We start from the raw sequence: 15,413 nt of genomic DNA, 5'->3' as shown, positions 1-15,413 counted from the left end.
TCATAAATAAATTTTAAAAAAAAATACATCTTTAAAAAAATTTATTTCTAGTTTCATACCTGTGGGGTCCAAAAAATATGCTTGAATATGATTTCAGTCTTCTTAAATTTGTTAAGACTTTTTTTGTGGCCTAGCAGATGATCTATCTGGGAGAACATTCCATGTGCACCTCAGAACAACGTGTATTCTGTTGCTTTTGGGTGATATACTGTATATATCTTTTAAGTCCATCTGGTCTAATGTGTTATGTAAAATTCTGTAATTATAAATGCTAAAGCAGAACTTGATGTATATCATATATGATTATGTTGCTATGTTAAATAAGGGGAAAGAGAGAGCAAAGAGCTTTTCCCAACTCTACCTTAGAACCCTTCCTTTATGGTATGGTGGTTCTCTTTCATCACTTCTTTTTATTTATTTTATTTTTTTAAGATTTTATATATTTATTTATGAGAGACACACACAGAGAGAGAGAGGCAGAGACACAGGCAAAGGGAGAAGCAGGCTCCATGCAGGGAACCCAACGTGGGACTCGATCCCAGGTCCCCAGGATCACACTCTGAGCTGAAGGCAGTGCTAAACTGCTGAGCCACCTAGGCTGCCCATCACTTATTTTTTAAATATCTTTTTTTTTATTATTTATGATAGTCATAGAGAGAGAGAGAGAGAGAGGCAGAGATATAGACAGAGGGAGAAGCAGGCTCCATGCACCGGGAGCCCGACGTGGGATTCGATCTCGGGTCTTCAGGATCGCGCCCTGGGCCAAAAGCAGGCGCCAAACCGCTGCACCACCCAGGGATCCCCCATCACTTATTTTTAATAGGCATATTGTACTTACATATTCTATATCCATACACATTATGTAATATAAATTAGCTTTTTTTTTTTTTTGCAAGGAAAGGAAGCAGCTTTTATTTTGTTTTTACAGTAATGCCTTCAAATGATATAACTTTTAAAAACTTTAATGTTTAGAATGTGATTTAATAATCTGTCCTGATTTTTATCTGTGATTAGGTATTTTAAATATTTGGGTATATGCTGAAGTACTTTGAAAAGCAATACATTTAAGAGAATAGTATGTGATTTTGTCACCCAAATATGTTTGGTTCATGGTGCTGTTCATTTATGTGAAGAAACTTCAGTGAGAATTCATGAAAAACCAAGGTTCAGATTTTTAGCTTATCTGATATACTTAGTCATGTGTCACGAAGAATTTTTTTCTGTACACAAAGTGTGATGATATAAGCTTTAATTAATATTTATAAAACATTTATTTTATAATCTTTTTACTCATAGTGTTGGTATTACATTATTCATATCTGATGGATTTAAGAAATAGATTTTAATATTTGAGGATTTTCATTTCACAGCTCAGTGGTTAAGAGCTCATGATTCCAGGAGGATAAGAATGAGGCACATGGCCCCTCAGTGATGCAGACATTAGAAAGCCACTTCCTTAGAACAGCTCTATATTATGGAAATGGGACCATAAATTTGGTGGACATATAGCCATGTCTTCTATACATGAGTTCTTTACCATTTACTCTAGTCCTATGAAAGAGGCACTGTTATTTTTTCATTTTACGGGTGAGACTATTGAGTTTTAGATCTGTCCAAGAATTATAAGATTCTGATTTGAGATTTAAACTCAAGTTGTTCTGACTTAATAGCCTCTATTAGTTTCTTTTTTTCTCCTGCTGTGCCTTTTATTACCATGATCTAGTCATTCTGTAACTGGGATCCTGTGTCTCCCACTCCCTTTCACCCATTTTGCCCAATTGTTGATCCATCGCCCTCTGTCAACCATCAGTTTACTCTGTGTATTTATAGGTCTGATTCTTTTTTGTATTTGTTTATTCATTTTTGTTTTTGCTTTATATTCCACATGTGAGTAAAATCATATAGTATTTGTGTTTCTCAGTCTGACTTATTTTACTTATTTATATATATATATATATAAACCATATATTCCTTATCCATTTGTCTACTGATGGACATTTAGATTGCTTCAGTATATTGGTTGTTGTAAATAACATTGCAATAAACACAGAAGTGCATGTATCTTTTTTTGAATTAGTGTATTCATTTTCACTGGGTAATACCCAGTAGTAGAAGTATTAGATTAAATGATCTTTCTATTTTTAATTTTTCAAAGCACTTCCATACTGTTTTCTACTGTAGCTGCCCAATTTACATTCCTACCAACAGGGCACAAGAGTTCTTTTTCCCATATCCTCACCAACATTTGTTGTTTCTTATCTTTTTTATTTTAGCCATTCTGATAGGTATAAAATGGTATTTTATTTTAGTTTTGAGTTGCATTTCTCTGATGATGAGTGATGTTGAGTTCTTATATGTCCATTGGCTATCTTTATGTCTTTTTTTGAAAAAATGTCTATTCAAGTCCCCTGTCCATTTTTAAATTGGATTGTTTTTTGGTGTTGAGTTGAATGTGTTCTTTATATATTTGTGTGTGTGTGTGTGTGTGTGTGTTGATGGTTTCCTTTGCTTTGCAAAAGCTTTTTATTTTGATGCTATCCAAATAGTTTATTGTTGCTTTTGTTTTTCTTGTGTGAAGAGACATGTCGAGAAAAATATTCCTGTGGCTGAAGTCAGAGAAATTACTGCTGGCGTTTTTTTATAGTTTTCAGGATTTTTATGATTTCAGGTCTCACATTTAGGTCTTTATTTTGAGTTTATTTTTGTTTATGATATTAAAAGGTGATACAGTTTCATTCTTTTGCATGTATCTGTCTAGTTTTCCCAGCACCACTTATTAAGGAGACTGTCTTTTTCCCATTGTATATTCTTGCCTCCTCTGTTGTAGATTAGCTAACCGTATAATCAGTGGTTTATTTCTGGGCTCTCTATTTTTTTTCTCAAATATTTTATTTATTTATTCATGAGAAACAGAGAGAGAGAGAGAGAGAGAGAGAAAGAGAGAGAGAGAGAGAGAGAGAGAGAAAGAGAGAGAGGTAGAGACACAGGCAGAGGGAGAAGCAGGCTCCATGAAGGGAGCCCGATGTGGGACTCAATCCCGGGTCTCCAGGATCATACCCCGGGCCGAAGGCAGCGCAAACCTCTAAGCCACCCAGGCTGCCCTCTCTATTCTATTCCACTGATCTATGTATCTATTTTCATGCCAGTACTATACTATTTTGATTACTACAGCTTTGTAGGATATCTTGAAATCTAGAATTTTGACATCTTTAAGCTTTGCTTTTCTTTTTCAAGATTGCTTTGGCTATTTGGTGTCTTTTGTGGTTCCATACAAATTTCAATATTATTTGTTCTAGTTTTGTAAAACCTGCTATTGGTAATTTGATAGGGTTTGTGTTGAATCTACAGGTTACTTTGAGTAGTATGGACATTTCTACAATATTTATTCTTCCAATCCACAAGCATGGACTGTCTTTCCATTTGTTTAGGTCATGTTCAATTTCTTTCATCAGTGTTTTATAGTTTTCAGAGTAGAGGTCTTTCACCTCTTTAGTTAAGTTTATACCTCGGTATTTTACTCTTTTTGGTGCAATTGTAAATGGTGTTGTTTTAAAATTTCTCTTTTCTGGGGGGTGCCTGGGTGGCTCAGTTGGTTTGACTCTTCCCTTCGGCTTGAATCATGATCTCAGGGTCCTGGGATCGAGCCCCACATCATGCTCCCTGCTCAGCGGGAAGCCTGCTTCTCCCTCTCCAATCCTGCTTGTTCCCTCTCTCACTATTTCTCCCTCTCTATGTCTCAAGTGAATAAATAAAACCTTAAAAAATAAAATAAAAATTCTCTTTCTGTTGTTTTGTTATTAGTGTATAGAAATACTACTGATTTCTGTGTACTAATTTTGTATCCTGAGACTTAGCCTCTTATTCTTAAGCACTAGACCTGTATTTCTTACATGGAGGCAGTTCTGTCTCCCAAGGGACAGGGGCACATTTGGCAATGTCTGTAGATGTTTTTTGGTGTATATGGGGGTACTACAGGCATCTAGCAGGTATAGGCCAGGGATGCTGCTAAACACCTCCTCCCCTCCTGCCTTCTTTCCCTAGTCACCAACACACAAAATTTATTAAGCTCAAAATGTCAATAGTGCCAAGCCTGAGAAATCCTGCAGTAGACTGTACACTACCCATGTTGGTAGAAGATAATATAGAGGCACAATGTGATTAAAAAAGATTAGGAACAGGTATTGAGGAATAAGCTAAATGTTAATTACAAAATGATATAAAGGATTGGCAAAATAGCAGGAGCTGGTGGTTGTTGAATGTAGAAAGTTAATGGTTCTATTATTTTTCTGTCAGCCACTTGGCATTTCTAGAAGTTGAAAGGGTTTTTTAAAAAAGTAAATGATCTGGGATGCCTGAGTGGCTCAGCGATTGAGCATCTGCCTTTGGCTCAGGGCATGATCCTAAGCGTCCCGGGATCGAGTCCCACATCGGGCTCTCTGGATGGAGCCTGCTTCTCCCTCTGCCTGTGTCTCTGCCTCTTTCTCTCTCTCTCTGTCTCTCATGAATAAATAAATAAAATCTTTAAGGAAATAAAAAAAGGTAAATGATCTGACATGAACAGACATTTCTCCAAAGAAGCCATACAGATTGCCAACAGACACATGAAAAGATGCTTAACATCAGTCATCATTAGGGATTTGCAGATCAAAACCACAATGAGATATCACCCTGTCAGATATACACCTGTCAGATTGGCTAAAACAAAAAAGACAAAAAATAACAAGTATTGGTGAAGATGTGGAGAAAAGGGAACCCTTGGAACTGTTGGTGGGAATATAAATTTGTGCAGCTGCTGTGGAAAACAGTATGGATGTTCCTCAGAGAGTTTAAAATAGAACTACCCTGCTACCCAGTGATCACACTACTGGGTATCTACCCAAAAATACAAAAGCACTAATTCAAAGGAATACATGCACCCTTATGTTTATAGCAGCATTATTTACAATAGCCAAATTATAGAAGCAGCCTAAATATCCAGTGATAGGTGATGGGTAAAGATGATTGTGGGGTGTGTGTGTGTGTGTGTGTGTGTGTATACTGTATATATTGTATATATAATGGAATATTACTCAGCCATAAAAAGAATGAAATCTTGCCATTTGCAACAACAGGATGACGCTTGAGAGTATAATGCTAAGTGAAATAAGTCAGAGAAAGACAGATAGCATATGATTTCACTCATATGTGGAATTTAAGAAACAAAAAATGAGCAAAGGAAAAAAAGAGAAAAGCCAAGAAATAGATTCTTAACTATAGAGAACAAACTGATGATTACCAGAGGGGGTGAGTGAGGGGATGGGTGAAATAATGATGGAGATTAAGAAGGATACTTGTCATGATGAGCAGTGTGTAATGTATGGAAGTGTTGAATCACTATATTGTACACCTGAAACTAATTTAACACTATATGTTAACTATTTTGGAATGAAAAGAAAAACTTAAAAAAAAAAAAAAAGAAAAAAAGAAAAACTTGGGCAGTCCCAGTGGCTCAGCGGCTTAGCGCTGCCTTCAGCCCAGTGTGTGATTCTGGAGACCAAGAATCGAGTCCCACGTCAGGCTCCCTGCATGGAGCCTGCTTCTCTCTCTGCCTGTGTCTCTGCCTCTGTCTGTGTGTCTCTCATGAATAAATAAATAAAATCTTAGTATAAAAGAAAAACTTAATAAAGTAAATGATTTGTACTTTACTGGTGAAAATATCTTTTAAATCACTTTATTCTTGATTTCAGGAAGACAGCTCTCGTCCTTTTATCATATCCAGCCCTACAAATGGGGCCGAATCTATTAAAGAAGGCTGGCTCTCTGTCAACCCATATGACAGTAATTTTGGTGACGTACATTTTTATGACTATATCAATGATTGTTGGAATTGGAAAGTTTTCCCCAAAGCTCGATTTGTATCTGAATATGGATATCAGTCCTGGCCTTCCTTCAGTACATTAGAAAAGGTAAGCCACTTTTGATTTCCCAATAATTCAAAATGGTAAGCAGTGGGCATATTCCACTTTCTCAACAGTATTTCAGAAAGTAAAATGAAATGTACTTCTTGGGGCACCTAGGTGGCCCAGTCGGGTAAGCATCTGCCTTCAGCTCAGGTCATGATCCTGGGATCCTGGGATCAAGTCTCGCATTGGGCTCCCTGCTCAGCAGAGGGTCTGCTTCTCCCTCTCTCCCTGCTTCTCCCCGCCCCACTGTACTCTCTCTCTCTCTCAAATAAATAAAATCTTTTTTTTTTTTTTTTTTAAGAAAGGTACTTCTTATTTAAATGAAAGTTTAGGAAGACCATAGAAGAGAACTTTTTTTTTCTTTAAAGTTTTAGGACCGGGGCACCTGGGTGGCTCAGTGGTTGAGCGTGTGCCTTTGGTTCAGGTCATGGTTCCCAGGTCCTGAGATTGGGTCCCACATAGGGCTCCCCACAGGGAGCCTGCTTCTACCTCTGCCTGTGTCTCTGCCTCTGTCTCTGTATCACTCATGAATAAATAAATAAAATCTTAAAAAAAATAAAGTTTGGGGAGCTAAATTTTTGTAGTCATCATTTTGGGGATTATACCTTTTCGATATTGCTTTTAATAATGTTCCTTCACTTAACATTTAAAAATTAAACAGGAACCAGTGGTTGCTTAAGCCTGACTTCTTATCATGCATGAAAGTGACTCTCACTTCTCCTTTCTATATATCCAAACAACTATTTTATCATTTACAGATATTCAGAACTGGATGGTTTGCCACAGTAAGAGAAATGAATGTGATACATAAACTTTTGTCTAGTGCTCTCAGATCATATTATTTCTTTTGTCTCTTCTCCTTCCTCTTCTGTTTCCTCCTCCCATTTTTTCTCCTTTTTTTTTCATGTTGGTGTATTTGATTTTCACTATGGCATTTCACTTTCCTTGTTCCTACAGATTCAGTTTCATAGATGGATTCAATTTCAGAGTTGTATGTGTTCTTAAAGCAGCTTTATTGAGATATAATTCACTGACCATACAATGCACCCATTTAAAATTTTTTTAAGATTATTTATTTATTTATTCATAGAGATGCAGAGAGAGAGAGAGGCAGAGACACGGGCAGAGGGAGAAGCAGGCTCCATGCAGAGAGCCTGATGTGGGACTCGATCCCAGGTCTCCAGGATCACGCCCTGGGCTGCAGGCGGCGCTAAACCGCTGTGCCACCAGGGCTGCCCAATGCACCCATTTAAAATGTACACTTAAATGGTTTTCAGTATATTCACAGAGCTGTGCAGCCATCATCATGACCTAATTTTAGAGCATTTTCATTACCCCAAAGAAACTGTGTACCCAGATTACTCCTTATTCTCTCAGTCCTTCCCACCCTAGCTCTAGGCACCCCTAATCTGCTTTGTGGTCTATATATTTGTTCTGCACATTTCATATATTGGAATCATAAAATATGTGATCTTTTTAGGTTGGCTTCTTTAACTGAGCATAAAGTTTTCAAGGTTCATCCATCTCAAATCATGTACTTGTCATTCTTTTTTATTGCTGAATAGTATTCCATTGTACGGATGTACCACATTTTGTTTATCCATTCGTCAGTTGATGTACATTGTGTTATTCCCACTTTTTGGCTATTTTGAACAATACTGCTGTGAACATTTGTATACATTTTTTTGTGTGAACATATGTTTTCAGTTCTATTAAGTATACACTTAGTAGTGGAATTACTGGGTCATATGGTGACTGTATGTTTAACATTCCAAGGAACTGCCAAACTGTTTCCCATAGTTTGTAATGACTGCAACATTTTACATTCCCACCAGGAAATGTATGAGGGCTCTAATTTCTCTACATCTTTATCAACATTTATTTTCTCTCTCTCTTTTTTTTTTTTTATCATTTCCCTGGAAATTTGCATTTCCTTTATGGCTAATGATGTTGAGCCTCTTTTCATGTGCTTGTTGGCCATTTGTATATTTTCCTTAGAGAAATGTCTATTCAAACGCTTTGCCTATTTTTTAATTGGCTTATCTTTTTGTTGTTAAATGTGCCAGTGTTTATAGCAGCAGTGTCCACAATAGCCAAAATATGGAAAGAGCCCAGATGTCCATTGACAGATGTGGTATCTATATCTATATCTATATCTATATCTATCTATACCTATATCTATCTACACACACACACAAACACACACACTGGAATATAACTCAGCCATTCAAAAAGGATGAAATCTTGCCATTTGCAGTGATGTGGATAGAACTAGACTGTATTATGCTACATGAAATAAGTCAGAGAAAGACAAATACCATATGATTTCACTCATGAAGTTTAAGAAACAAAACAGATGAACATAGGGGGAGGGAAGTAAAAACAAAAGAAGAAAAATAGAGAGGGAGGCAAACCATTAGGGACTCTTAACTATACAGAACAAACTGAGGGTTGCTGGAGAGGAGGTGGGTGGGTGGGGATGGGGTAACTGGGTGATGGACATTAAGGAAGGCACTTGATGCAGTGAGCAGTGGCTCTATACATATGCAACTGATGAATCCTAAATTCTATCCTTGAAACTAGTAATATACTATATGTTAAGTAAACTGAATTTAAATAAAAAGTTTTTAAAAGAGTTCTATGTATATGAGCATGTATGTATGTATGTATATATTCTGGATATATTTTTTATCAGATATATGATTTGCAAATATTTTCTCCTAATTTGTAGGTTTTCTTTTTTACTTAATTGGTAATATCATTTAAAGCACAAAAGTTTTTTTTTTTAAGATTTTATTTTATTTATTTTTTAATTTTTATTTATTTATGATAGTCACAGAGAGAGAGAGAGAGAGAGGCAGAGACATAGGCAGAGGGAGAAGCAGGCTCCATGCACCGGGAGCCCGACGTGGGATTCGATCCTGGGTCTCCAGGATCGCGCCCTGGGCCAAAGGCAGGCGCCAAACCGCTGCGCCACCCAGGGATCCCTAAAGCACAAAAGTTTTAAATTTTGATGAAGTCCTTATCAATCTTCTCTTTGATCTCTTGTCCTTTTATTATTGCATCTAAGAAACCATTTTCTAACCTAAGTTCACAAAACTTTACTCCTATGTTGTCTTCTAGTTTTAGCTCTTACATTTAGATCTGTGATCTATTTTGAGTTAATTATTTTATATAGTGTGAGGTGTTCAGGTTCGTTTTTTTGCATGTGGATATCTAATTACCCAAACATCATTTATTGAAAACATTATTCTCTCCCCCCAGTGATTCTCTTGACCCCTTTGTAAAAATAAATTAATGATAAATGTTAAGGTTTATTTTTGGATTCTCAATTTGTTTCCATTGATCTGCCTATCTATTTTATGCCAGTATGCACACTGTCCTCTATTTATAGCTTTGTAGTAAGTTTCAAAAGCAGGAAGTGTGACTCCACCAACTTTGTTCTTCTTTTCAAGGTTGTTTTGACTCTTCTGGGTGCCTTCCATTTATGTATCAGTTTTAGAATCACCTTGCCAGTTTCTGCAAAAAAGTACACTGGAATTTTGGTAGGGATTGTGTTGAATCAGTTTGCAAAGTATTGCCATCTTAACAATATGAAGTCTTCTGATCCACGAACATTTGATGTCTTCTTTCAATATTTTGTAGTTTCAGTATACAAAGTTTATACTTTAAATTTATTCCTAAGCAGTTTATTCTTTTTGTAAATGGAATTATTTTTTTGGACTTATTTTCACCTTGTTCATTACTTGTATGTAAAGAGACGGTTGATTTCTGTAGAGTGAACATATATTCTGCAGCCTTGCAGAACTTATTTATTAACTTTAATAGTTTTTGTGGGGCAGCCCAGATGGCTCCGTGGTTTAGCGCTGCCTTTGGCCCAGGGCGTGATCCTGGAGACCCGGATCAAGTCCCACATCCGGCTCCCTGCATGGAGCCTGCTTCTCCCTCTGCCTCTCTCTCTCTCTCTCTCTTTCTCTGTCTCTCATGAATAAACAAAATCTTAAAAAAATAATTTTTGTGAATCCCTTATGGTTTTCTATATTTAAGAGCATGTCATCTGCAGATGGAATTAGTTCTACTTCTTTCTTTTCAATATGGATTCTTTTTATTAACTTTTCTTGGCTAATTGCCCTGGCTAGAACCTCCAGTACAATGTAGGATAGAAATGGTGAGAACAGACATCTTCGTCTCATTGCTTTTCTTAGGGAGGAAGCTTTTAGCCTTTTCCTGTTTAGTAAGAAGTTAACCATAGGTTTTTCATAAATGCCTTTTATCAGGTTGAGGAAGTTCTCTTTTATTCCTAGTTGGCTGAGTGGTTGTATCATAAAAGGAAATTGAATTTTGTCAAATGCTTTCTTTCTTCAACTATCGTAATAATCAGGTACCTGGGGGTGCCTGAGTGGCTCACTCAGTTAAGTATCCAACTCTTGATTTCAGCTCAGGTCATAGTCTCAGGGTCATGGATCAAGCCCCACACTGGGCTTTGCACTCAGCACAGAGTCTGCTTGAGTCTTTCTCTTTTCTCCCCTTCCCAATCCCCCAACTCATATGCATGCACACGTGCACACACTCTCTCTCAAAATAAATAGTCTTTTAAAAAGTTATAAAAAATAATCAAATACCTGTAGCTTTTGTTTCCCCTCCCTTATTACTCATGTAACCACAAAAAATTTTAAGACAGTTTCAAAATCTTCCTCGATTTTACCACTTGAACCAAACTATATTTGCTTCCACACAATGAAGTTATGTTGTATTTCTAACTTTAAAAAATAATGTCATAACCTTAGCTCTACCCCTTGTTTTTTTTATTACTCCCATATTGGGTGGATTTTTTAGGAATACTATTGTTTCAAAATGAAGGAGATGGAGTTGAGCATCCTGACCCAGGTAGGAATAAGCATTAGAATGGGAAAGAAGGACTGAAAGAAGCAAAATCATTTACTGAGCAGACACTCTTTACCAGAGACCCATTGTTCCACATAATAATAATCTCTACCACCACCTCCCCCATCCCCTTAACTGAGGCCCAGGAGGAAATCAAGGTACTAGAGTGAGAGTTCTGTCATTATCCCCAGGTAGCAAGTAGCATATCTGTATTCAAATGTTATCTCACACCAGAGCTGAACTATTTTTTTCATACATTTCAGGAGGTGCTATACATTTCAGTGAGTGCTATAAATTGCTAAACCTTTTTCTTAAATCTATTAGCCTTTCTGTTTACCTTCTGACAATAATGCAGTTTTGGGGAAATGCCTGATTATGTTCAAAGATACTAAACACTATGTTTTAAAATAGGAAAGGTGAAACTAAGTTCTGTAAATTCTGTTTATTTTTTATTTTTTATTTTTTTATAAATTCTGTTTATTATGAACTCTTGATTTAACGATTACCTCTTTTTTGAGCTACATTGCTTAGTTGAAGATTTGAATTAGGTAATTGGGAAAATAGAAGAATCCAAAAGAATAACTTTACATAAAACTTGAATTTTTAGTTAGAGGTTTTTTTCATGTATCTAACAAAAATATTAAAATGTCCCTTACTAGTTTGGTATATATTATTTCTTTGTAAAAATAATAATATTTTCAATAGTCCATTATCAGTATTGCACAATAATTAAAAGCTTGGGCTCTGGAATAAACAGATCTAGATTTGAATACTAGAACTGTCATATACTAGCTATATTGCATTGGAACAATTAATTTTTTTTTTTATTTTAGTGTCCTTATCTATAAATTGGGTTTAGTAGTAGTAAAATACCTTTGGGGTGGGAAGGGAGAGAGAGAGAGAAAAGAGAGGAAGAGAGAAGGGAGAAAAAATGTGTGTGTGTCTATATGCAGATATGCATGTGTGCATGCGATCACGTGTAAAGATTAAGTTAATTTACACATGAAGCACTTAGTACAGTTCTTGACACGTAGCGACAACCCTTAAAATGTAAGCTATTATTGTCAATAAAGTCCATTCTAGGAGGATTTGTATGAAGGTTTTTTTTTTTAAGATTTTATTTATTTATTCATGAGAGACACAGAGAGGCAGAGACACAGGCAGAGGGAGAAGCAGGCTCCATGCAGGGAGCCTGATGTGGGACTCGATCCTGGGACTCCAGGATCACTCCTTGAGCTGCAGGCAGATGCTTTAACCGCTGAGCCACCCAGGTGTCCCTGTATGAAGGTTTTATTTTCTTCAAAGGCATCTACGTTTAAAGAACTAGAGGCTGGAGCTAGACTGTGCCAACTAACTTAAGTTCTTGCACAAATTACTGAACCTTTCTGTGCCTCATATCTAAAATAGAGTGATGATAATACCAACTTGTAGAGTTGTCATGAGGATTAAGTAAGTAATATTCTTAAAACAATTAGAGCCTTATCTGGCACTTTCTAATTCCTTCTGATAACATCATTACAGCTGAAAATTATAAGACTCTCAAACCATGGCTATCAGAAATTAAAAAGCTTTCCACATAACAGAAGATCAGGTTACCAGTTATGGGATACATTCATATCATTACCAATCAGGGCTGAGAAGCCTGAAGATGTGTTTCAGGCTTTAAAAAGGAAGAAGCATTGAAAGAAGGGAAGTATTGAAAGAAGTAAAGGTGTGTACATCTCAAATGTGTACAAGATGACTGTAAATACTAATACCTCTTTTAAATAAGTAACTGTAGTAATTAGTGTTCTCTGGTGGTAACAGTTTTGGAAAACATATATAATTTGGAAAAACTTCCACATTGAACATGGGTAATGTACACTACTTATATTTTAGTATAAAAAAATTCCTAAAGAATAACTTTTTCCTTTCGAAGTGATGGGTCTGGGCATTTCATGTTTTTTTTTTTTTTAAGATTTTATTTATTTATTAATGAGAGACCCAGAGAGAGAGAGAGGCAGAGACAGGCAGAGGGAGAAGGAGGCTCCATGCAGGGCGCCTGACGTGGTACTTGATCCTGTGTTTCCAGGATCACGCCCTGGGCCAAAGGCAGGCGCTAAACTGCTGAGCCACCCAGGGATCCCTCATTTCATGTTTATAGGGAATTAGAAGTCATGTTTTATGAACAAAGATTAATATTTTTAATTTCCAGGGATTTTTGAGAATGGGGTAGACTGTTTTTCAAAGTCTTTGTGTAATCTGAATTAAACTGATGTTTTCAGGTGTAGGCAGCAGTTGTCTTATATCTTTTTCAGATGCTAACAGGACATTAAATCATAGGCCTAGAAGCCAGAATCATTGTTTATTTTTCTGTAAAAGGTATACTGCTAACATATGCATGGTATTTGTTTTTATTTCTTAGTTTGATCCGATGATCACTTTGTAAAGAGATGACTGAGTGTATAAATTGTGCCTGGCTTTTAAAAAAAAAGATTTATTATTAGGGGAAAAGAGTATCATTGGTTTGTGTCTTCAACTATTTCAAAATTAAACATTTGTATATGTCAAATATATTTAGTAGTAATTGAGAAACAAATGAACAAGTGCTAAAGCGTTTACTGTCTTAATAGTCATATTTTATTCTTGTCAAAGAATTGACAGTTTTAACAGAATACTGATTTCAGTCCATTATTCATTTTTGACAGTTTATTCATTTGAATAGATAAAATGACATTTAAAAATAAACATGATGAATATTCTAAAAATAGGAATAGTGCTTTGATAGGACAAGACTTTTGATATGAATGCCAAAATGTAACTTTCTAGGCTTGAGTAAGGGAAGGTATAGTTGCCAAATCCTAGTTTTGTGATTCAGTTTTGCACAGGGCTACTCTTTCACCAATAACAAGTATGATGGCAAAAACATTTACCATCTGTGAAATTAGAGTTGCAGAATAAACCTTGAGCTCTTTTCCAGTATGCAGAGCACTTTTTGAGTTTGTTAGAAGTGTGTGGAAAAATAGTTTCACTCCTAACTTCCCAATTTGTACCTCTTTTCTTCACTTGAAAGGTTTCATCTAAGGAGGACTGGTCTTACAACAGCAAATTTTCACTTCATCGACAACATCACGCAGGTGGTAATGATGAAATGCTACTTCAGATTGGATTTCATTTCAAACTCCCGGAAAGCACAGATCCATTACAGACATTCAAAGATACCATTTACCTTACTCAGGTAGGCATTTTCATTCTGGAGTTCAACAGGTTCCTGCAATTAACATAAGGAATCATGTAGATTTTGTAAAAGCCTTATGTGGTGAAAAAATATTCAGGTTTTTATTTCAGTGATTGAGGAATTTATCTACTTCAAAATAGATAAATAATGACATGTAATACTTGTAACAGTTAATTTTTGGTATTTGTCTCTCTTACAAAGAACAAACAGCTCAGAAAGTTCTACAACGAATTGTGCATTAAAACGTTCCCTAACTCAAGATCACTATAAAGTGTTAGTGATTAAAACAATAGCTTTCCCCAAAGATAAAATGGAACAATGGAACAATAGAGTCCAGAAACAGACTCACGTATAATATAATCACTTGATTGACGGCCATGATGTCACTGCAATCCTGTGGAAAAGGATAGTTTTATCAATAGACAGTACTGTATCAAGTGGGTCTCATTATAGGAAAATAAATGAACTTTGACTCCATACACAAAAATTAATTTGATCAGTGATCAAAGAATTAACTGTGGAAAGTAACATATTTTTGTCGCCTTGGCAAAGATATCTTAAACAGGACATAAAAAAACTAACTATGAAAAAAAAAAAGATAAATTGGACTTCATTAAGATTATGGACTTTTATAAACTAAGATACCATTAAGAGAGAGAAAAGACAAGCCACAGGTTGGGCAATGGTATCTGTAACATATATATCTGATAAAAGATTTGTATTCAGAATAAATAATTTCTGTAAAGTAATAAAAGGATATAACCTACTAAAAAATGGACAAACCCCTTGAACAGTCACTTGACCAGAGAAGATATCCAGAGGTCAGTAAATATGTGAAAATGTGTTCAATTTTTCATTCTCCATGAAGGGAATGCAAATGAAAATCAGGATAGGATACTCCCACACACAAGGTACACAGTGTCATTTTAGCACAATGGCTAAAATTAAATAGATTGACAATGCCAACTGTTGGTGAGGATGTGTGACAGCTGGAACTTTTAGACATTGTTAGTAGGAATAGGAATTTATTTAACCACTTTGGAAAATTTTATGACAGTTTCTATCCAAGCTAAACATTCGCTTCCTCTTTGAATCAGCATTTCTACTCCTAGCTATGTACCCAAGAAAAATGAGTACATATGTCTGCCAACAAACATCTAAAATAATGTTCACAACAGCTTTATTCATAATAGCTCCGAATTGGAAAGAGCCTAGATGTTCTTTAACAGAAGGATTTTTAAACTATGGTGTATTTATGTGATAGAATATTCCATAGCAATACAAAAGAATGAACTGCTGATATCAGCATCACTTGGATGAACCTCACAAACATGTTGAGCAAAAGAAACATTGAAGTTTTAGTATAGACA

The 15,413-nt window shown here is 35.8% G+C and overlaps 1 protein-coding gene across 1 annotated transcript in view; it reads left to right on the top strand.

Annotated features, from left to right (window-relative positions):
* Window positions 1–15,413, top strand: part of MANBA (mannosidase beta) — a 114,766-nt gene that overhangs the window by 80,881 nt on the left and 18,472 nt on the right. The window contains exons 12-13 of the mRNA XM_072810468.1: window positions 5,727–5,945; window positions 13,879–14,043. Coding sequence (XP_072666569.1) covers window positions 5,727–5,945; window positions 13,879–14,043 — 384 coding nt within the window. The remainder of the gene's footprint in view (window positions 1–5,726; window positions 5,946–13,878; window positions 14,044–15,413) is intronic.

This window comes from Canis lupus, chromosome 33 (genome assembly GCF_048164855.1).
Source record: "Canis lupus baileyi chromosome 33, mCanLup2.hap1, whole genome shotgun sequence".
Lineage (NCBI taxonomy): Eukaryota > Metazoa > Chordata > Mammalia > Carnivora > Canidae > Canis > Canis lupus.
Note: the sequence above shows the minus strand (reverse complement) of the source record. Positions and strands in the feature narration are given on the sequence as shown.